At 42.3% G+C, this 24950-nt stretch overlaps 1 protein-coding gene across 1 annotated transcript in view; it reads left to right on the top strand.

The window, feature by feature from the left end:
* Window positions 1-23725, top strand: part of LOC117347256 (sialic acid synthase-like) — a 189186-nt gene extending 165461 nt beyond the window's left edge. The window contains exon 6 of the mRNA XM_033917928.1: window positions 23014-23725. Within this exon, the coding sequence (XP_033773819.1) occupies window positions 23014-23223 (210 nt within the window). The 3' untranslated portion in view covers window positions 23224-23725. The remainder of the gene's footprint in view (window positions 1-23013) is intronic.
* The last annotated feature ends 1225 nt before the right edge of the window (window positions 23726-24950 follow it).

Here is a 24950-nt window from a genome sequence, read left to right as displayed (position 1 = left end):
CCACATCAACGTGCTAGAGCTTCGGGCCATCTACCTCGCAGCTGTAGCCTTTCAACATCTGCTCCACGACCGAGTGGTTCTCATCCGAACCGACAACCAGGTAGCGATGTACTACGTAAACAAACAGGGGGGGACAGGGTCTTGGTCCCTTTGTCGGGAAGCCCTGCGCCTCTGGAAATGGGCAATCTCCAACAACACCTTCCTTCGAGCGGTGTACATACAAGGAGAACAAAACTGTCTGGCGGACAGACTCAGCCGCCTCCTCCAGCCACACGAGTGGTCACTACACTCTCAGACCCTACGATGGGTGTTCGAACGGTGGGGGACGCCTCAAATAGATCTGTTCGCGTCCCCTCACAACCACAAGCTGCCTCTCTACTGCTCCCGGATACACTCCCCGGACCGGTTCGAGGCCGACACCTTCCTCCTCGACTGGGAGGGAAGGTTCCTGTACGCGTTCCCGCCGTTCCCTCTGATACTGCGGACGCTGGTCCACCTGAAAACAGTACAAGCCACCCTGATCCTGATTGCCCCTCGCTGGCCACGCCAGCCGTGGTTTTCCCTTCTACTTCAACTCAGTGTCAGAGATCCACTGCCTCTGTTTCCCTCTCTACTATCACAGGGTCAGGGTTCACTGTTACATCCCAATCTTCAATCTCTTCATCTGAATGCTTGGTTTCTCTCCCCCTGACTGCTCTTCCCGTGTCTCAATCAGTCAAGGAGATATTGGAGGCCTCTAGAAAAACCTCGACGAGAACCTGCTACTCCCAAAAGTGGACAAGATTCTCAACCTGGTGCTCCTCCCACAGCCAGGACCCGGTGTCGGTCCCCGTCCCTCTGGTCCTAGACTATTTACTTCAATTATCTCATTCCGGCCTAAAGACCAACTCCATTCGAGTACACCTCAGTGCGATTGCGGCCTTTCATCAGCCCCTGGAAGGGAAAGCCCTCTCGCTCCATCCCTTAGTCTCTCGCTTCATGAAGGGTCTGCTGAACGTCCACCCCCCTCTCAAACCTCCCCCGGTGGTTTGGGACCTTAACGTGGTTCTGGCTCAACTAATGAAACCTCCATTTGAGCCCCTAGACAAATGCCATCCAAAATTCCTCACTTGGAAGGTAATTTTCCTACTCGCGCTCACGTCCGCCCGGCGGGTTAGTGAGCTACAAGCTCTGGTAGCGGACCCACCCTTCACGGTATTCCATCACGACAAGGTGGTACTCCGCACCCATCCAAAGTTCTTACCTAAAATAGTGTCTGATTTCCATCTCAATCAGTCTATTGTCTTACCTGTGTTTTTTCCCAAGCCCCACTCTCACCCCGGAGAAGTGGCGCTCCACACTCTTGACTGCAAGAGAGCGTTGGCCTTTTACCTCCAACGCACTCAGTCACACCGGAAAGTCCCACAACTGTTTTTGTCCTTCGACCCAAACCGGTTAGGTCACCCAGTCTCCAAACGCACCTTGTCCAACTGGTTGGCCGATTGCATCTCCTTTTGCTACGCTCAGGCTGGTCTCGCGCTGCATGGTCGAGTAACGGGACACAAAGTCCGAGCGATGGCAGCCTCCGTAGCGTTCCTCAGGTCCACACCTATTGAGGAAATCTGCAAGGCTGCCACGTGGTCTTCGGTTCATACCTTCACCTCCCACTACTGTCTGGACTCACTGTCCAGAAGCGATGGCCGGTTCGGCCAATCGGTACTGCGAAATCTATTCGCTTAAATTGCCAACTTCCCTCCATCCCGTTTCAGCTAGCTTGGAGGTCACCCACATGTGAGAATATCATGCCTGCTTGTCCTGGGATAAAGCACAGTTACTTACCGTAACAGGTGTTATCCAGGGACAGCAGGCATATATTCTCACAACCCGCCCACCTCCCCGAGGTTGGCTTCTTGGCTAGTTAAGTGAACTGGAGACCATGAGGGGATGCACCCCCTAGTGGAGCAGGAAGGCATGCATGCGTGGAGCAGCAGAGCAAACTTAAATCTTCAATCAAGTTTGCTTGAAAATGCTTCCGCATCGGGGCTCCGTAGATGACGTCACCCACATGTGAGAATATATGCCTGCTGTCCCTGGATAACACCTGTTACGGTAAGTAACTGTGCTTTACAACCATATGGCTAGAATTAGTCAGCTTGTTATACATAAATAATTAAAATGAACAATACTTTATCAAAAGATACTTTAAAAAAAAAGATTGTTGTATAACTCCTATTTGATTTTGCTAAAAAAGAATACTTTTTTTTTTATTAAGGGGAGACAAATTTGCTACCTTTAACTATTTAGACCCCACGTCCTAAAATATGAAACGTTTTGCATTACAAAAAATGAAATGTATCACTAACTAATGTTACTGATGTATAATGATTATAATTAAATTAATAACCTCTATTAAGGGCAAACGGACTGTATTTTGCTGTTAAAGCCCGTTTGTTAAGGGTTGACAAATTGTAAATAAAGACCCACCTATTTGACAAATTTGTCTGATTCTCCAAACCCCTGCCTCTTTCTGAACCCCCCCTTCTTCCTCCTTCCCCTCTACTTCCAACTCTCTCTTTCTCTCTCAGTTCCCTTCCCCTCCCTCCTTTACTTTACTTATATTGTTAATTACCCCACATTCCCACTCTGTAATCATCCACTACTGTATCCACTATTATATACTGTCTAGATCCAAAAGGTTCATCTTCTACTTTTCCACTATTGTATACCATCTTGAACTGAACAGGTATGACGGGATATAAATAAAGCTTTATTATTATATTATTATCTAATGTTTAAACACATATGTAAAGTTTGATTAACGATAATTAACTCAATCAGAAATGTCCCAAGCATCGCCTGCAACTACTCCATATGTACTTCTAATACAATAACAATTCAAATGTAATCCTTAGCAACTCAAAGAAATGTACAAACTACTCCCTAAATACTTCTGTCCTGACAAACCACTTTTAATCCGCCTTGAACCGCAAGCTAATGGCAAAATAGAAATCCCTAATGTAATGTAATGTAATAATAGGACAAACTGAAAAAGAGAGGCTTGCACAATGGCAGTGAAATAATGAAAAAAGTTGAGCAATAGCATTGTTAGTGGTAAACTCGCTAAAACTTTGAATCCTTTATTCCAATCTTAAGAAGCTGTGTAATGAGACGTATACTGCCTGCCTAAACAATTTTAGTAAACCTCTACAAATAAAAACGTACACATAGCTTCTTTTCAGTAAAAGCTACATTGGAGGGGAAAAGGACTTTTTTTTTTTAAGTTCATGAAATGTTTATTGAATTTCCAAATCATACAGAAAAAAAGTATACACAAGATGCACACATTAGATATGACAGTAATAACAGCTGATGAATGACACGGTTGTATTGCATATTTGTTTACATCTGAGAAATAAAGCATCCAGTGATATATAAAATAAAATGTAAAAGACAAATAAGAAAAGGTAAAATGAATCAAAACATATAAGATAAGGACTATACTAATCTATGCAATAATGAAATGAAAAAGTGAAACCTTGCTTATATAGCAACATGGTAATATCAGAAACATACATAAAGCTGTTCAGCTATGCAGTAACCATGAGTTGGATATTGATATAAGTAGACTAACCTGGATGTCAAAAGAGTTAAATCAGATGCGTGGGTGGTCAAACAAGCAGTATTAACATGCTAACAGTCATATTAAAGTGTCTAAAGAGTATTTATGTAGAGGTTCGGATGCCAGATTTAATTAGCCGAGCAATAAGGAGAGAAAGTGTGTTTTAATAGTGGAGCCCAGAGTTTCTCAAATCTACGTAGTGAGTGTGATCTTTCAGCAGCTATGCGTTCATATTTGGCTATATACCTTCAACTATTCCATAATGATAGGCAACGGATAGTAAGAGTGTATAAGTTTTCATGTGTTTTCCTTAAATTGGCTATTCTTTCCTTATTACTTACAGTTTATTGAAATCTCTATTATTTTTAATCATTTATTACAATCAATACAACCTCTGCTAATTGTACCTATGAAATATGTTTCTGCCCAATGCATAGCTGCTTTATAATTAGGTATGTACAAAAGATATGAGGAAGGGGGAGGGGGTGAAGAGGAAAAGAGGGGGAGGGGGTGAAGAGGAAAAGAGGGGGGGAAGGAAACTAGATTAGGGATCTTAGTAATACTCTATTCTCAATATGATCTTATCTTAGCTCAATTACACCTATTAACATCCACACTCCTCTGACTTTTAGTATTTTTTCAAACTTCTAATGAATTAATTTTTTTTTTTTTTAATACTCCTTCGGGGTGACTTAATATCTTATCATATCATCTCCACCTAATCACAATGTTAAAATATGTTCATCCTATGCTCAGTTCAATACACTTAGGCCCTGATTCTACATAGTGCGTCCCGATTTTAGGCAGCTGTAGGCGTCCTACAGCTGTCTAATCAGCCAATCGGGATGCACGTTTAAAAAAATAAAAATGCTCCCCAGGCAGGCTTTCTATATTGAAGGCGAGGCCCGCAAGACACCTAAGCTCGCCTAAGGGCCTTAGGAGGGCCTAGGGTGCCCAATCCCTCCTGCTATAAGTATACCGACCGCCCCCCCCCCCCCCCGACACTACCGATCGCTGGCAGGAGGGTGCCCAATCCCTCCTGCCAGAAGATGCCCCCCCCCGACACTGCCGACCGCCCCCCCCCCCCGACACTACCGATCGCTGGCAGGAGGGTGCCCAATCCCTCCTGCTGGAAGACGCACCCCCTCCGCACACACCCCCCCCCCCGTGCTAACAGCCCTCAAACCTCCCCCCAACCAAACTAACCTTTCCTTGTTGGCCAGACAGGACTTGCCTGTCCAGCTGGCAGGCCCGTCTCGTCCAAATGAGGCGGGCCTGCCCCTTCCCGGCCCATCCTTCCGAAGCCTAAGGCCTGATTGGCCCAGGCTCTAGAAGCCTGGACCAATCAGGCCTTAGGCATAGCGGGTCCGCCCATCCCCTCTAAGTCTAAGGCCTGATTGGCACCCAACTCTTACAGATGAAGATAATATCCTACTATCCACACCTATAACTGAAGAAGAGATAACACTTGGGTTGAAAGGAATGGCGAAGAAGAAATCTCCGGGACCAGATGGTCTAACCTGAATTTTATAGTACCTTTCAGGATCTGTTGAACACTCGTCTCCTATCATTATTTGACTACTTTATAGATACCGGTAAAGTATCAGGTACCTTTACTGAAGCTAGCATCATCATACTACCTAAACCAGGTAAAGACCCACTACTCATACCTAACTATAGACCTTTGTCACTAATAAATGTAGATGCGAAATTGTATGCTAAGATCCTTGCATTTTGATTACAGACGATCTTGCCAAAGTTGATTGGAATTGAGCAGAATGGGGATTCCTTTTTGACACGCTACACTGGTTTGGTTTCGGACAAGAATTCATTAACACGATTAAAGTGCTTTACACCACCCCTACCACTAATGTTCGTATTAATGGCTCAACATCTTCCTCTTTTCATCCAACAGGGGCACAAGACAGGGGTGCCCACTGTCGCCACTATTATTCAATTTGGCTCTCGAACCTCTACTTCTCTCCATCCCTCATAATCCCAAAATCCAAGGAGTCAAAAGCAGAAATATGGAAGTTAAATTTTCAGGTTATGCTGATGATGTCCTAATTTATACTGACCAGACTCATTGAACCCTCTGCTATCAACCATTTCCACGTATGCTCAGGTATCGGGCTATAAACTCAACACAACCAAAACGGAGCTCATGCCACTGAATAACCTTGTAGTAAAAACTGATATGGAAGACCTCAACTTTCAATGGTCACCTGACAAACTAAAATATTTCCGAAAAGAAATCAAAACTCATCTCTTCAAAAAAAACTTCCCATCATCATAACCTCACAACAGCACTAGAAAATACTCTCATGACCACCACCATCACCACCATAGCAATACTTCAGAATCCTGACTTTACTATTTCTATTCATCACAACAACCTATCACTATCTACTATTTGCTTTCAATTTCTTCTGGAAATGTCCAGACTAACAATTGTAACTTGACACTTTCTTGATTCTATGTACTGCAACGCTACTGGAAATGTCCAGTCTTCTAATTTGTAATCCGCTTAGAACCGCAAGGCACAAGCGGAATAGAAATCACTAATGTAATGTAATGTAAATATTTAGGTATAAATTTTGGTCATACAATTGACTGGACATTAGAGTTATGTACAACACACTTACTTCAGCCCATCAACTCGATGATTTTTTGTTGGTCACCCCTAAAACTATTATGGTGGGGAAGATTGGAATCAATTAAGGTGATCATAACACCCAAAATAAACTATACATTGAGCATGCTCCCCTTCTTCCTACCTCAAACGGTCTACAAAAAAATTAACTCTACTTTAACTCATTATCTATGGAATAAAGGGACTCCAAGGATTGCTTTGAAAAAATTAAAGGCTTCCAAACTGGACAGAAGTGTTAAATTCCCAGAGTTTTTTGACTATCGCTGCACTTTCTTGTTACGTCAAGGTGCCCACTGGATTCTTAGTTAAGAAGTCTCATGCGGAAACAGTATATGGTGCAATTTTGAAGAGGAAAGATATGGCAAGTACTCACTTATCTACCTACCCTTTGTGACAACCTCTAAATCAAATAAAACTGATGATCATATACTTGCATCAATGACAAAAGCATTTTGGGAAATAGAATCTTTATTGAAAATACTATGGTCATCCACTCTGTATACTCATTGTGGTGTAATGACTGCATCAAGATTCAAAATAATATTGTAAATTGGACGAACTGGCAGCGTGCTGGCATCTGGCGAGTGAACCATTTGAGAGATGGTAATGGTTGGATCCCGTACAGTACACTTGCTGAACAACACAACGTACCACCCAGTTGTCACTACCAATGGCTTCAACTCAAACACTCAATACAAGCCTTACTCAAAACTAAGAACTTAATGGATAATGTCCCAGACCTCATTACTATATGTTCTTCTATAACATACAATAAAAAAGAAGCATCGCAGTGGTACAAACTTATTAGACTAAAGAAGGCTCAGAGATTAATAGATCTGGAACATAGCTGGAATCAGGAATTGAAACTGGATATTCCAGAAGAAACATGGCGGATTATATGGTCCAGACCTTCTAAATTGTGTCACTCGGCAGCCTTTCATCAGACAGCATTCTTCTTACTACATAAAGCCTACTGGACTCCCCAACGATTATCTAAATTAAATCCCAGTTCCAATGATACTTGCTGGTCTTGTGGCAGAACGGGCAGTTCTCCAAGACACATGCTCTTCGATTGCCCATTACTTCATAATTACTGGAGCAGAATATGGTCAGATATAAACTCTATATTTAAAATAAATTATTCTATCTCATATCACATGCTCATAGTGGGAGACCTTGAACAGCTCAGCATAAATAAAGTGGAGAATGAGCTCTTACATCTACTCATACTAATTGCTATCAAGACGTACTATCAAACTGGAAGAATTTGGCAGCAGTAGACTATGGTACTTGGAGGGGGAAAAGGATTTAAGGCTTACCATGTCGGCGTCTCTGTTATACGACGGAAGCGCCAAAGAAACCACACATGGGCAAAAGGCTAGCATTTAAAAAAGAGCTGCTTGCGTGAAAGACGTGTGATACTGTCTACTGAAAGGGAGGTGACTTTTTTAGTGTCTCATACGATTGGTCAATTACCCACTGCTAACAAAAACCTTAAACTAAACTAAAATCAAAACATAGATTGTTAAAACAAATAGTAAAAACATGTCTGATCTTAAATAAATGATACTTTAAAAAAATTATTAAAATAGTGTGAAGCTAAAAACGCTAAGAAATGCGTGTGTTCAAAAAGATGTATATCTGAGAGGGGCTATTTGCATAAAAAAACGTAAGATGCCGACTGACTAAAAAAGGTGGCTATTTAAAAGCCTCGTGAGGTTAACCGTTTGCATGCCGATGGCAAAAATAGCTTAAGCTGAATGGATCACTAACACAAGTTATTAATCATACATGACCTTACAAAGTGGACACTTTAAAAACATATACATATATTAAAGTGAAATTTAACATTGAAAAGAGAGCTAATGCTGATTTATACTGAGTATATCAATATGGCACTACTGCTCTAGTTTCATCTTGAACCACATGAAGCAATTATTAAACTAATGAATGTGATGGTGAAGACTTTAAATGTGTCTCATTCACCACTTCATTATGCTGTACATGATTTGCCATTGAATAATGTGTCGATTGAAAAATATATAAATCAAATATTAAAAACTTTCAGACTTTTCAAATAAATTATATTTGTATGGAAATAAATTGCATTTATGCTTACTAATCCAATTTAACGGAATATAAATAAAACCTTCTAAAAATAGAAATTTAACTTTGTGAACACATTGATACACTTCTTGAAAAAATAATATATGATAAAAAAGGAAAGAACATTTATTACATAATTTCATAAAAAGACACTGCAGTCCACTTCTGTGCCATCAGGACTAATGGTCAGTGTTTCTACCACCTGTTTTTTTTTACCAACATCTTCAATACAAAGAATTTCAAGTCTTGGGACAGTGTTCTAACTCATACCAATGAGAGACTGGAGGTGCTGTAGATATGTCCACTAATGTTACTGCGATGTTCTATTATTCTAGTCTTTACCATTCTTTTTGTTTTTCCCACATAAAGAAGCTTGGATGGCATATATTACATTACATTACATTAGAGACTTCTATTCTGCCAATGCCTTGCGGTTCAAGGTGGATTACAAAAGAATTATAAAAAAGGTGTTACATGAAGAAGATATCTGGTAATTTCAAGAGGAGATGAAGAGTAGAAGAGGAGATGGTGTCACAACTAGATGAATGATTTAATTTAAACTTGTAATCCATTACAGGGTGTATGAATGTTCTCATGTCTAGGCTATGTAGGCACACTGAACACCTGCCACATTTCTGGTGTCTGCTGTTGGTTGTTGCACTAGTTGATGTGACTTCTGGGAGTCGTGATGGCACTAAAAATTGCTTCAGGTTTCTATCTCTAGAATGGGCAATCACTAAATTTTTGTTTTGAAAACAAGAATGGCCCTCCAAAATTTTCCAGTTAGTTTTAATAATCTTCTTAACGTCATTGGAGAGATATGAATGCCGCATAGTACACACACAGTTTCTCAGATTGAAACGCATTAGTACTAACGCAGAAGATTTCCGGAAAGATGCACAAGAAATGGCACAGAGATTTTCGAATAGAGGGTACCCCGTTACTCATATTAATGAAGGATTTCAGAAAGCTAATGCCAAAGATCAAACAGATTTATTCTAACCAGTGACAAAGATCACTCCAGACACTGTGGCCCAGATTCTCTAAAAGTGCGTCCCGATTTTAGGCAGCTGTAGGCGTCCTACAGCTGTCTAATCAGCCAATCGGGATGCACGTTTAAAAAAAAAAAATGCTCCCCAGGCAGGCCTGAAGGCGCCTCCGGGAGCCTAGGGAGACCCGCAAGATGCCTAAGCTCATCTAAGGGCCTTAGGCGGGCCTTAGGCTGAACCTAGGCGGCCCTACGCGTCTCCCTAGTAGATGAGAAGCTTAAAAATGTAGGCCAGCAAAATGCTGGTCTACATTGTAAGTAAACGCGGCCGCTATACTTATCGCGGCAAGGGATCTCTCTGCCGCTATAAGTATAGCGGGCCGTGGCCCCTGACCGATCACTGGCAGGAGGGTGCCCAAACCCTCCTGCCCGAAGACGCACCCCCCCCCCCGACACTACCGACCGCCCCCCCCCCCCGACAATATCGGTCGCTGGCAGGAGGGTGCCCAATCCCTCCTGCCCGAAGACGCACCCCCCCCCCCGACACTACCGACCGCCCCCCCCCCCGACACTACCGATCGCCCCCCCCCCGACAATATCGGTCGCTGGCAGGAGGGTGCCCAATCCCTCCTGCCCGAAGACGCACCCCCCCCCCCGGCGCTAACAACCCCCACTCCACCAAACCTGTTCTTACAGATGGGTCTTGCACGTCGAGCAAGCAGGCACGCCTCGTCGAAATGAGGCGGGCCCGCCCCTTCCCGGCCCATCCCGCCGAAGCCTAAGGTCTGATTGGCCCAGGCTCTAGAAGCCTGGACCAATCAGGCCTTAGGAATAGCGGGTCCGCCCATCCCTACTAATTCTAAGGTCTGATTGGCCAATCAGACTTAGTAGGGATGGGCGGACCCGCTATTCCTAAGGCCTGATTGGTCCAGGCTTCTAGAGCCTGGGCCAATCAGACCTTAGGCTTTGGCGGGATGGGCCGGGAAGGGGCGGGCCTGCCTCATTTCGACGAGGCGTGCCTGCTTGCTCGACGTGCAAGACCCATCTGTAAGAACAGGTTTGGTGGAGTGGGGGTTGTTAGCGCCGGGGGGGGGTGCGTCTTCGGGCAGGAGGGATTGGGCACCCTCCTGCCAGCGACCGATATTGTCGGGGGGGGGATCGGTAGTGTCGGGGGGGGGCGGTCGGTAGTGTCGGAGAGGGGGGTGCGTCTTCGGGCAGGAGGGATTGGGCACCCTCCTGCCAGCGACCGATATTGTCGGGGGGGGGGGGCGGTCGGTAGTGTCGGGGAGGGGGGTGCGTCTTCGGGCAGGAGGGTTTGGGCACCCTCCTGCCAGTGATCGGTCAGGGGCCACGGCCCGCTATACTTATAGCGGCAGAGAGATCCCTTGCCGCGATAAGTATAGCGGCCGCGTTTACTTACAATGTAGACCAGCATTTTGCTGGCCTACATTTTTAAGCTTCTCATCTACTAGGGAGACGCGTAGGGCCGCCTAGGTTCAGCCTAAGGCCCTTAGACGAGCTTAGGCATCTTGCGGGTCTCCCTAGGCTCCCGGAAGCGCCTTCAGGCCTGTCTGGGGAGCATTTTTTTTAAAAAAACGTGCATCCCGATTGGCTGATTAGACAGCTGTAGGACGCCTACAGCTGCCTAAAACCGGGACGCACTTTTAGAGAATCTGGGCCACAGTGTCTGGAGTGATCTTTGTCACTGGTTAGAATAAATCTGTTTGATCTTTGGCATTAGCTTTCTGAAATCCTTCATTAATATGAGTAACGGGGTACCCTCTATTCGAAAATCTCTGTGCCATTTCTTGTGCATCTTTCCGGAAATCTTCTGCGTTAGTACTAATGCGTTTCAATCTGAGAAACTGTGTGTAGGGGAGATTTCTTTTGAGCGCTGATGTATGGTTACTAGTGTAGTGCAAATATGTAGTATTTTGAGGCCTTGTCTCTTCTTTTTTATGGTTCTTTGGTACTCAGCAGCAGATAATGCATATTCTTTAGAAAGTTGTTCTTCATTTAACAGGTGACTTGACAGTTATTTTTGTGTATTTAAAATTTGCCTACCATTCTTACTTGCCCTTCCGTGGGTTTTTTGTTTGTTTGTTTTCTTTTCATCCTTTCTGTTGTTCAACCAGATATTGACTGGTCTATGCAGCCATGTCAGCCTATTGTGTGTTTGTGAGAGAACAGAAGTGGTAAAGGGGTTGGGAGGTATATGGTAATAGAGAGCTTGAGGCTATGATGAGAGAAGTGAGGATGTTAAGGAGGACCTAAAGGGGGTGATGGAAATGAGAGAGAGAGATATTTAGTGATTAGGAGGAAGAAGGGCTTAGAGAGTTTCAAGTTCAAGTTTATTAGGATTTTATATACTGCCTATCAAGGTTATCTAAGCGGTTTTACAATAAGGTACTCAAGCATTTCCCCTTTCTGTCCCAGTGGGCTCACAATCTATCTAACGTACCTAGGGCTCTGGAGGATTAAGTGACTTGCCCAGGGTCACAAGGAGCAGCGCGGGATTTGAACCCACAATCCCAGGATGCTGAGGCTGTAGCTTCAACCACCGGTATGAGATTCAGGAGAGGTGTTTTCCAGCTTTCATATCAATCAAGAAGTCTGCTTACCTGCCTTCACTCCGGGATTGAGAGAGCGTGTCAAGTGTTGAAATTGTTGCATGTGCACAGACTTACTGTGGTATCTAGACGTTAAGAATGAATTTCAATTGTTGGATCATCTGTTCATATTGGCTGAGGCCAATAAAGGTCAACCAGCCTCGAAAGCAATCATTTCAAAATGGATCCGTATGACCATTTCTTCAGCCTATATCGAAAGTGGAAAACGTCTGCCTATATCCATAAAGGTGCACTCTACTAGAAGCGGAGCTTCCTCATGACTGGAATCTTCTGCGGTGTCTCCAGACAAAATATGTCGTTTTATGTGGCAGCCAAACATTCAGATCTTCAGTTCTGTCCCACCCTAAACTCGGGACTGCTTTGATATGTTCCACATGTTCAGGAATGGAGTGTCTGTTGCAATAGAAGGAAAGATTAGGTTCTTACCTTGCTAATCTTTCTAGTACACAGACATTCCATTCCTGAAGCCATCCCTATCAGATGTTCATTTGCCTTCTTACTGCCTCAAAGATGCTAGGGAATCTAGACATCTTGCTTTTCTTTATCCAGCCTTGATAAGAATAGAGGATGTGAAAAAGCTAGGGCGTATCTACGAAATCTCACACACTTTTAATGCAAGTGGCACTCAAGTTGGTGACTTTTTTTGTTTTTCACCTTATGTATTTCAAATGGTTAAATTTTGTTTATCTGTCATATGTTTAGTGATATGAGCAGAACAGACGTGTTTCTCGGAAAGTGTCCCCATACCCCTCCCTCTTCTATTTCCTCTGTGGGGCTGACCATCTTCTTTGGTATGAACTGAGGAATTGGAGGACAGCCCAGAAGGATGGAAGGCAGAGCAGAAGAATGCTAATGAAGCTCCCTATAAGAATTCTTACAAGAGAGGATTGACTACCCATACATTCAGGAATGAGTGTCTCTCTATTAGAAAGATTATCGAGGTGAGAACCTAATCCTTTCAAAGGTTTTTGAGATGCTTTGCACACTTATCAAAAATTAAGATAATATGAATCTAGACAAGATCCAAATGGCTGCACGTTAGTGCTGATGTCTCTTACCTCCCCCGTGGAGCCGGCTAATTCCTTGGTACTCTATAATATTGTGATTTTTTTTCACGGCGTTTTCCTTCTCCAATACCACATACCAAAAGAAAGGGGGTTTTGAGAATGGCTTCTTCCCAGCTCAGAACCTCCACACCTGTACAGCAACAAATCCTGGAGAGGTTCTTGAGCCAGCTCAAAACCCCGGAACCGGGAGAAAAGGGCCCTGCTGGAAGTTTGGACGATGGAGCGTCTAGCTTCATAGGGCATGAAGTATCGCTGGCCCCTCCAGTATCCAACGCACTGCCGTGTCCGACATTGGCACGGGTTGCCCCGACAGGGATTCCAGGGGGGAAGTCGTGGACCTGGATCTGAGTCTGGAGGAAGGAGTGCCCATGGGAAAGACAGCCGAGCAATTGACTTTGGGAGCGCCAGTGAGTTTGCCACTGCTTCAGACTCCCCCGGTGGTAACACTGGAGATCATTTGACAGGCCTTGCAGAGACTCAATAGCAAGCTGACGGAATCAACATTAGAGGTACTCAGTCTCTCAGGGAAAGTGGACAATTTGTCTAAAATTATTGAACAGACCAAACATTATTCTGCTGAACAAATAACCTTGTTAAAACTGAAGTTAAAGACTTAAAGGAAATAACATCAACGTTAGTTAGAGATAAGAGTTATGTTCATTCTAAATTGGAACAATTCGAGAATTTTAAGAGGAGGCTAAATTTATGGATACTAAATTTTCCTAAATCACCAGCTCTAAATCCTCTTGATTACTTTAAAAAATACTTAATGGAAATCCTCAAAATCCCTCAACAAGCTATTCCTCCTATAAACAAAATATATATTATTCCTAGTGCTTACGACTAAGGTTGCTGAAGGAGGGAATTTGGAAGTGGAAAAAAATTTGACTGCAATGTTGGAGGAATCCCTTTCTGATATTAAGGAAAGGGGGATGCTTTTAGTCTCCTTTGTATTCGAACAAGATCTAAACCTCATAATGAAACTTTATTTTCGGAATTTACATCAAGATTTTTCAGGACAAAGAATTTGGATTTATCTGGATGTATCTAAGATAACACAGGACTGCAGAAAAGAATTCCTTTCTATGCGTGATGAAACAAAAAGTTTGGGGGCTTCCTATCTTTTGGCATATCCCTGTAAATGTTTGATTCGTTACCTGGGGATCAAGTACACTTTCTTTTTACCATCACAATTGAGAGCCTTTCTAGACCTTAAAAAGATCTCTAGAGATATGTAATGTATATGATATGCAGTTTCATATGAAATTTTTAAATGAACCTTTTGTAGTTTGATTTTTTTTTGGGGGGGGGGGGGAGGAGAAGTCTAATATTTTTAAAATAGAAAATGAGAGGAGACAATCCCCAAATAAAGGAAGGGATGACATAGAGCTGATGAACTTGTTAATAAATAAGAATCCATTTCATCAGGTTTCAGGTTTATTTAAAAATTTGATATACCGCCTTATCAAATTTCAAATCGGTTTTACATAATATAAAAACAAAGTATAAAAAGAGCGTACGTTAACAACAAATTACAAATAATGCTACAATCAAACACACTGACAAACATTGGCTTACCGATACAGGATGGAAAAGGGCAGAGATACAATTTGTAAAAAGAGAAAGCGGAGGAGAAGGACCAGAACAAAAGGAAGGGGAACAATAAAATAAGTAGTCTAGTATTTTGTAAAATAGGCTAAAATGATTAAAAAATGGCATGGAACAGGTTTCCATTACCGTCCTTAGAAGGACTATTATACACCGAAAGCATCTTTAAAAAGAAAGGCCTTCAAGTTACTTTTAAATTTATCAAGGGATGTAATTTCTCTTATATAATTTGGTGCTGAATTCCAGATAGTAGGGTGAAACACAGAACTGTGTCGAGCTAAAATGTTCTCAAAGATCAAGTTTGATTGAATGAAAGTGGAGGCAAATCCAGTAGACAATGCTGTGCAGAAGATAATTAAGAACTGATACAGATAAGAACATAAGAATTGCCGCTGCTGGGTCAGATCAGTGGTCCATCGCGCCCAACAAGTCAAAGACCAGTGCCCTAACCGAGACCAACCCTACCTGCGTTCATTCTGGTTCAGCAGGAACTTGTCCAACCTTGTCTTGAATCCCTGGAGGGTGTGTTCCCTTATAACAGACTCCGACAGAGCATTCCAGTTCTCTACCACTCTCTGGGTGAAGAAGAACTTCCTTATGTTTGTACTGAATCGATCCCCTTTTAAGTTTAGAGAGTGCCCTCTCGTTCTCTCTACCTTGGAGAGGGTGAACAACCTGTCTTTATCTACTAAGTCTATTCCCTTCATTATCTTGAACGTTTTGATCATGTCCCCTCTCAGTCTCCTCTTTTCAAGGGAAAATAGGCCCAGCTTCTCTAATCTCTCACTGTATGGCAACTCCAACCCCTTAACCATTTTAGTTGCTCTTCTCTGGACCCTTTCGTGTCCTTCTTTATGTACGGCGGCCAGCGCTGAACGCAGTATTCCAGGTGAGGGCATACCATGGCCCAGTACAGCAGCATGATAACCTTCTCCGATCTGTTCGTGATCCCCTTCTTAATCATTCCTAGCATTCTGTTTGCCTTTTTCGCTGCCGCCGCACATTGCACAGATGGCTTCATTGACTTGTCGACCAGTACTCCCAAGTCTCTTTCCTGGGGGATCTCTCCAAGTACCACCCCAGACATCTTGTATTTGTGTATGGGATTTTTGATACCGACATGCATTACCTTACACTTATCCACGTTGAACCTCATTTGCCATGTCGCTGCCCATTTCTCTAGCGTGGCTATGTTGTATTGCAGATCTTCACAATCCCCCTGCGTCTTCACTATGAATAACTTTGTATCGTCTGCAAATTTAATCACCTCATTCATTGTATCCCTTTCCAGATCAGGCACTGAATTTAGTGTTTTATTGAAAGGATGAACTTTTCATGAATTTTAACTTTTTCTATGTGTTGGATAGATTGGGGGACTGCACTGTTTGGGAGAATAATTGTGTGTATGTTTAGTATGAAACAATGTTATAATATTTTTTAAAGGTTATGATGGTGCTATATTATTATAATAAATGATGCAGTGTGAAACAGCTCTTATTTGGGTATTTTGTTTATGTAGAGTTATTAAAAAGTCTTATAAGTTCCAGTGGGTTAATTAATAATGAATATGCATGAGGCAGATTTATTTATCTATTTCATTTTCTATCCCATTGTCCCCAAAGAGCTCAGAATGGGTTACAAGTTTAACATACATAATTTCTGTACAAGTTTACGATACAAGTTTTTATCCTAACTTGATACATACTAGGGTCTAATATTAATATTTCTTGTACAATCCCTCTGGAGCCTGAACTATCGGGTAATGCATACATTCCAGCCTTGGCTGCAGAACTTAAAAATAACACCAATAATAACCCTCTGCGAGGTCACCTGTGCGGCTACTCCCCTTGAAGTTCAGTTTGATTCTGCAGCCTTGAGTTTCAAGTTTAAAATTTAATAAAATCTTTGATTAATCGCTTAATCACATTTCTAAGCGATGAACATTTAAAAAAATTACAGTCGTTGGGAACAATACAATACTTTAACAATTTTACATCCAAACGGACTAAAAGACATACTTAACAAACAGTAAACACAAGGAAAACGGAGAATGAAATACAAATTCCTTAAAGAAAAGTAAGACAATCGGGGTAAAGAACGAAAGGCAGGGAAAACAAAAAAAAAAGACAAAGCCTTGCTGAGAACTTCTAGTTTTCTTCTGCTTGTGATTTTATTTCTCAATTCCTAGTCTTATTTTCTTCGGTATTGTGGGTTTACCCTCGTGCTGCGGATCAACTCTGTGCGAGTTATCCTTCGGTGGGAGATCACAGATATTTTAAACTTTGGCTGCTTCTGGAGGGTGCTCTGTAAGCCTGAAACTGCAGTAAGCCCTCTGGACAGCCTGCAGATTGAATCGGGTCTCCAGGTTCGGGAGCCATCTCTCACCTGGTTCATCCACAAAGGGGTAATGCGCAAGCTGCTGCGGTTCTGAGGAGGTATGCCAGGATCGGAACCACGCCGCGTATCTTCCCTGATTTCCCTGAGGGGTCCTGGTGGTCATGATCTGAGGCGGCCAGAAGATCTGAAATATCCAGTTTAATCAGCTCCTAAGAAAATGATCTCCATATGCCTGTACAGTGCCTGTACTGTGTATTACTGGCTGCTATTGAAATGCATTGTAGCACATGTCTGTGGTGGTTGTGAGTCACAGACTTTGCCGATTTTGGGGGGTCCTCAAATCGTGGTTTTGGGGGGGGTTTCCCTGCATGCCATGGTCCCCCCACCTGTAAAATCCTAAAATCACCGTTTTTAGCATTTTCCTGCATTTTTAAAGGCTGTTTTTCTGTCAAAATCGGCACCTGTGGCGGCCATCTTAGATTTTCTTAAAAGTTTTTAAAAGTATATTTTTTGGTCTCAAAAGCTTCATTTTTGCTCCAAACTTCACAGATGGCCACCTCAGGACAGGATGGCGTGGATTCATGCCTTAGATGTGGTGGATGGCGGCTGGATTCGCGGCTATTTATCTCGTGCGCCACGGGCCATGAGAGGGAGTGATCCGTGGGCAAGGGCTCACATCTGTTCTCTTCAGTAGTCCCTTCTGTCCCAGTGGAATCCTCAGCGGAATGTGCTGGAGTGAAGTTGCCATCTTGGCAACGACTCACAGCTGTATGTAGTGGTTGATCCTGGTTTCTCTGTACAGAGGGTTCCCTCTGTGCGTCTTGGACTGGGTGCCTTTGGCGACGGACGCAAGTCTCTGGTTGGGGAGCAGTTTGCCAGTCTGTGCTGGTCCACTGTTGGACTGCGTTGGAGAGCAGATGGTTGTTCAATCGGCTGGAGATGTGTATGGTCTGTCTGTCCTGCTGCTATTTCAAGGGATTCTCTGCGTATTCTCGGACATTGCACTGGTGGTTGCCTATGTCTTCTTTTCAGAGGGACATGAGGAGTCTTCTGCTGAGCCTAGAGGCTCGGATGTTTGTTGCCTAGGCAGAGAAGCATCTGATGGCCTTGTCCTCCACTCCTGTGGCAGGGGTGGAAGATGTGCCGATAGACTTCCTCAGTTGTCAGATTCTGGACCCAGGAGAATGGTCCCTGTCCAGGCTCACCCCGCCTTCGATCTGATATCATCTTCAGGGAACCATAAGGTGGACCAGTTCTTCAGCCGCCGACGGGAGGTCATTAAACAGTATACTTTGTGTATTCAAAAAACTTATTTTGTACTTAGAACTCTGCTCAGAGACATGAAGGCTGATTACTCCGCCTCACCCACCAATCATTGCAGTGTTCAAAAAATAATTTTTATAAGATTTTCAATTGAAAATCTCCTCATCACTCTCCACATATTTGTTCCCAGCATCTTTTAGCCTAGCAATTCCATTTTTTATCTTCCTCCTTTCACTAATATATCTGAAAAAATTTTTATCTCTCTTTTTTACATTTTTAGCCATTTGTTCTTCTGCCTGTGCCTTCGCCAAACGTATCTCTCTCTTGGCTTCTTTCAGTTTCACCCTGTAGTCCTTTCTGCTCTCCTCTTCTTGGGTTTTTTTATATTTCATGAACGCCAACTCTTTCGCCTTTATTTTCTCAGCCACTAGGTTAGAGAACCATATCGGCTTCCTTTTTCTCTTGTTTTTATTGATTTTCTTCACATAAAGGTCCGTAGCCATTTTTATCGCTCCTTTCAGCTTAGACCACTGTCTTTCCACTTCTCTTATGTCCTCCCATCCTAACAGCTCTTTCCCATTGCATTAAAGTCCATACGTTTGAAATCTAGGACTTTAAGTATCGTGCGGCCGCTCTCCACTTTAGCCGTTATATCAAACCAAACCGTTTGATGATCGCTACTACCCAGGTGAGCACCCACTCGAACATTAGAGATACTCTCTCCATTTGTGAGGACCAGATCCAATATCGCTTTTTCCCTTGTGGGTTCCGTCACCATTTGTCTGAGCAGAGCCTCTTGAAAGGCATCCACAATCTCCCTACTTCTTTCCGATTCCGCAGACGGAACATTCCAGTCCGCATCCGGCAGGTTGAAATCTCCCAACAGCAGAACCTCCTCTTTCCTTCCAAACTTTTGGATATCCACAATTTGCTGCGATTGAGTCGGAGGTCTGTAGACTACACCCACGTAGATAGAAGTTCCATCTTCTCTTTTCAGAGCAATCCATATCGCTTCTTCCTCTCCCCAGGTCCCTTGCATTTCGGTCGCTTGGATATTGATCTTTACATAGAGAGCTACTCCTCCACCTTTATGACCATCTCTGTCCTTCCTAAAAAGATTATATCCCGGTATGTTTGCATCCCATCCATGTGATTCACTGAACCATGTCTCTGTGATAGCAACAATATCTAGATCTGCCTCTAATATCAGGGCTTGCAGATCATGAACTTTGTTGCTTAGACTGCGAGCATTTGTGGTCATCGCTTTCCAGCTATTTTTCAGCGATAATCTCCTTTTTTGTATGGATTTTTGTGTCGTTTCACTTTCCGTTGCAATACTAAGAAATGAGTTGCTGATATTGCTTATGTTGCAGCCTTTACTACTATCACATCTTTTCTTTTGCCGGGGGTGTTCTCTATAATTGTCCTTCGTACATACACCACCCCCACCTTCTAGTTTAAATGCCTAGAAAAATATTGTCTAAATTTCTCTGCAAGGTTTCTTTTTCCTGCTGTAGTACCGTAATATGTAGCCCATCAGTGCAATATAGCTTCTTGTTCTTCCATGTATTTCCCCATCCTCCTATGTACCTGAAGCCTTCTTGATGACACCAGGCTCTGAGCCATCTATTAAAGTCCTCTGTGTTTTTCACTCTTTGCTCTCCTTTTCCATATCCAGGCAGTATTTCAGAAAAAGCTAAAGTCTTTACAAAAAGTTTCACGCCCTCACCAAGCTCCCGAAAAGTTTTCTGTGCTGCAAGTGTGGAGTTGTTGGCCAGGTCATTTGTTCCCAGATGAATAACAACATCAGTGTTAAAATCCTTAGTTTCTTCCTTAATTATAGTCAGTATTTGCCTGGAACTCCTGGTAGCTGAGGATCCTGGAAGACATTTCACTATTTTGGTCTCCTCGCCCTATGTTCCAAGGTTAATGCCTCTGATGATGGAATCCCCCAACAGTAATAGTTTTCTGTTTTTGGCTTTTTTATTTGTACTTAGGGTGCGCTTGTTCTCTTGAGTTACCTTCATTGGTTCCAGTCCCACCTCCCTTCTGTTTTCCTGAGTATCGCAATGCACTAGTGGAGCGAAGGAATTCTGTAGAGGTAATATTAGTGAAGGTGGATGTTTCTGTGTTACATGTCGCAGTCTTCCTGAGCCTACTATGACCCATTTATTCCTGGGCTGTTTTATTCTTTGAGGTAGAGGTGGTAAGTTGGTATGATTTTGTGGAGTGATGGAAGCTGCTTTAATTGTACTCAATTCCTGTTTAAGTTTGCAGAGCTCCTCCTTAATACTGGCAAGTTGAAGACAGATGGGGCAAGCCTTAAGCCTCCAAATAGTATGTCTTGGAATTAAAGCACCGCAGTGATTGCATAGAATAAAGGTCATCTTGATTGGTTGTGAAGTGACTTGATTTGAGTAGTCCTGATTATATGGGTCTCTATATATGAATAGTGGTCCCTGGGGTTGGTGGGACTATAAGTAAGACTACTAGTAAGGCAGAAATATAGGCTCTATACCACCTAAACAAAACTGCAGGTTCTATCAGTGCTACCCTAAAACACAGGATTTATAACAGGATTTTCCCTACTTTAGTCACCCTGAGCCACAGGCACCAGAAATATAGGCTCTATACCACCTAAAACACAGTATTTTAAACAAAAATGCAGGAAGAGGAAATAAGATTTAAGAGGAAAGAGAAGGATTTTTTTGTGCTTTTTTATATTTTTTTTAGTAAGAAACAGGGAGGAGAAGAGAAATTAAGCAGATATAATGCTGAAAACCAGTCAAAAGAGCAGAATATGAAATGCCGAGTAACTTAGCTTTTAGATGTTTACAGGGCAGCCTTGTTCACAGCAATGTCCCAAAGATAATGCAATTAACCTTAGAAGTAAAACAGAGCCCCTCCCTTCTCTACCTAATCAGACACAATGGCTAAAAACTAGTGAGTCAGAAATATAGGCTCTATACCACCTAAAACACAGTATTTTAAACAAAAATGCAGGTTCTATCAGTGCTACCCTAAAACACAGGATTTATAACAGATTTTCCCTACTTTAGTCACCCTGAGCCACAGGCACCAGCAATATAGGCTCTATACCACTTAAAACACAGTATTTTAAACAAAAATGCAGGAAGAGGAAATAAGATTTAACAGAGAAAAGAGAAGGATTTTTTTGTGCTTTTTTATATTTTTTTTAGTAAGAAACAGGGAGGAGAAGAGAAATTAAGCAGATATAATGCTGAAAACCAGTCAAAAGAGCAGAATATGAAATGCTGAGTAACTTAGCTTTTAGATGTTTACAGGGCAGCCTTGTTCACAGATACTCCTGGCTTTGCTACCTACTGAACTTCAAGGAAAGGGGAGTGGCCACACAGGTGACCTTGCAGAGGGGGTTGGTGTTATTTAAGTTCTGCAGCCAAGGCTGGAATGGATGCATTACCAGATAGTTCAGGCTCCAGAGGAGATCTACAAGAAGGAAGATTTACAAGAAGGAAGATTAACAGAAGTAAGAAACCTAATCTTTCATTATTTATTTATTTAAAATTATTTATAACCAGCCTATCCACAAATCTAAGTGGGGAACAATAATCACATAAAAAATCGCACTAATAGGTACAAACAAATACAAAACAACAGAAAAAAAATATACAGTTTACTGGTTTGAATTTGCTATAGTTTATCCTGCACATAATAGAAGTGACAGGCATGCCAATCTGCCTCATGCATATTCATTATGGATATCTTAAAAACCCAACTGGCTGGGGGGTCTTCCAGTTCTGGTGTAAGAACCACTGCTCTAAATCAAATGCACACAGACACTACACACTACTTGTGTAGAGGGATTGGAAAGAATTCCAGGCATAGGCCATGCTTTTTCTTGCTTGCGTAAACAGGGATACCATATTTTTTGTTCCATAAGATGCACTTTTTTCCACCCAAAAGAGGGTGAAAATGTTGGTGTGGCTTATGCAGTGAAGATATAATTTATACCACCCCCTGCCTTTTTAAAACAACCCCCCCGCCCGTCGTACCTTTTAAAATGTGCCTTATAGCCTGGTGGTCCAGCTGTGTATCAGCCAGCAGGAGCATGCTTTACACGCTCCTGCTTGGGCCTGCACGGCTTCTGAATGGCTGCTGTCAGTTCTCATGAAGAACTGACTGCAGCTATTCAGAAGCTGCGCAGGCCCAAGCAGGAGCACGGAAAGCATGCTCCTGCCGGCCGATACACCGCTGAACCACCAAGCTATAAGGCGCATTTTAAAAGGTACAACAGGTGGCAGGGGGGCACATTTTAAAAGGTGTGACGGGGGGTCATTTTAAAAAGGTACAGGGCGATTATAAAAGGTACAGGCGGGCAGGCTGGCTGGCTGCCACTACACGGGCCTACCATTAGATGTGACCACCACTAGATGTGGCCTGTCCCCTGTCCTGGCCTACCAGTAGACCATCAGAGGGGGGGACAGGGTACAGAGCACACCATTTGGTTCAGAATATTTTTTTCTTGGTTTTTCCTCCTCTACAGGTGGGTCTTATGGTCAGGTGCATCTTATAGAAAACTATGGTAAATTTTAATTAAACTCCAATTGCTACAAATTTTGTTGATTCTTTTTGTTTTGTAATATAGTGATCTGAAAAGTAAATACAGACAAAATTTAAATGATTGTGCTAGACTAAATTGCACTATAGAAATATTAAAAATGTGAATGTAGGCATATGCAAAATTACATATGTTTTCTTAAGAAATGCTCTATTTTCTACAGCTGGGCAAATCGGTGGTAGCAAAAATGAAGATCCCTGCTGGCTCTGTGTTAACCCTTGATATGCTGGCGGTAAAGGTGGCTGAACCCCATGGCTTCCCCCCTGAAGAAATCTTTGATTTACAGGGCAAGAAAATCAAGAAAGATATTGAAGAGGATGAAACTGTCACAGAGGAGTCAATAGACAACTACAGCACAAGAACAAAATGTTAATAGAATAGATGTATGAACACAGATTTTCTGTTAAAATCATAATGTTTTCTCCAGTAACAATTTCTGAAGAGTAATGAGATTTTGGATGTGCAATGCTCAAAGCTGAGGGCACTGTTTCTTAAAGCATTGGGTCCCTATGAACAAGTTAATTGCTGCTATCTCAGGAAGGAATAGATCACCACCTTTCTTCATGCAGATTAGAATTAATGTAGGGCAGCAGCCAAATGGAATAGCCATATTTACAGAATGCTTTGAGCAAGTGATGCTAATCAGTTTTGTACAAAGTATGTATTACCAGAAAACGGACAAGTTTGTTCTGATCCTTTTATTACTATATTTTAGATAATCATAGTTAAGCTCAGACCATGCTATCTTTGAAGTCCTCTGAAGGTATTACAAATAAATATTGTGCAACAGGTTTAATATACTATTAGTTGTATCCAAGTTGTTCTGTTCATCGTTTCTAACATTCTTGAAGGGAAATAAAACATTTTATAATCCATGTAATATCACCAGAGATTATTTGATTTCTTATCGTAGAGTTTTTTATTGTCATTGTAGTTCTTTATGTCAGGATAGTAAAAGCCCTCTTGCTTACAAGAGTACATAATGCTGCTTTAATTTATAACCTACCTTTCCATGAGTTCTGCCTGCTCCCCTCCGTCCAAAGGGTGGTGACCATAAACAGCAGTATTTTAAAATTCTGCTTGCCCTCTTAAACCAGGGAAATTTATGTTATTGTTTAATTGACTAGATACATTCACATTCTTTGTGAAGACTGCTTACCTCTTCATACCTCTAGAGCTGGGGTGTCAAACTCAATTGCATTAAGGGGCCGAAATCTAAAACACAGGATAAATTGCGTGCCAGACCCCGCCCAATCACTGACTAATCTTCGCCCCAGACCCCACCCCATAATAGTACTAATTATAATACCATTATTTTCATTCATTTTTTACATATAAACACAATACAGTCTTATTAACAACACATAATGGTTAACCACAAAATTAAACTACACAAAGCACACTATGTTTCTCAACATTCATTTCTACCAGAACACAGATAACCCCTATGCAAATATGGGACCAGAAACTAAAAGTTCTAATATATACAAACGGAACCCTAAGATTCAAGACTCTGCATTGCAGTACAACCCCAGAAAAAAAAGAAACAAATGCATTTCTTCCTGAACAGTGCAAAATATAGACAGCAGATCTAAATTCTCAAAATTGACACAATTCAATCACTAAATTGAAAATAAAATAATTTCCCCTACCTTTGTTGTCTGGTGACTTTGTTTTTCAAACCATCTTTTCCCAGTCTCAGCTGCACTTCCGTCTGCCTGTGCTCTTAACTGTATCCAGGGCCACCTTATCCATTTGCTGTTTTTCTCTCCATCTTCACTTTCTGCCATACATCCATCTTTAACATTAACTTTTAACATTCAACTTTCTTCCATATTTCTGCTTTCTTAAAATCTATCTACTTTTCCATGTCTTCCCTTCCCATCTATCCATGTGTACCATCTCCTCCCTCTTCTCCCCTATTCCCATCTATCCATAAGAAGCATTTCTTCTTATCTCTTCCGTGCCGCACCCATTGCTGTGCACCATCTCCTCCCTTTGTCTCCCCTTCCTCTTCACCTTCATCCCTGTGCATCGTCTCATCCCTCTCCCATGGTCCCTTCCCCCCTCATATGGTCTGGCATCTTTCTCTCCTTCCCA

Source organism: Geotrypetes seraphini, chromosome 1 (assembly GCF_902459505.1).
Source record: "Geotrypetes seraphini chromosome 1, aGeoSer1.1, whole genome shotgun sequence".
Lineage (NCBI taxonomy): Eukaryota > Metazoa > Chordata > Amphibia > Gymnophiona > Dermophiidae > Geotrypetes > Geotrypetes seraphini.
Note: the sequence above shows the minus strand (reverse complement) of the source record. Positions and strands in the feature narration are given on the sequence as shown.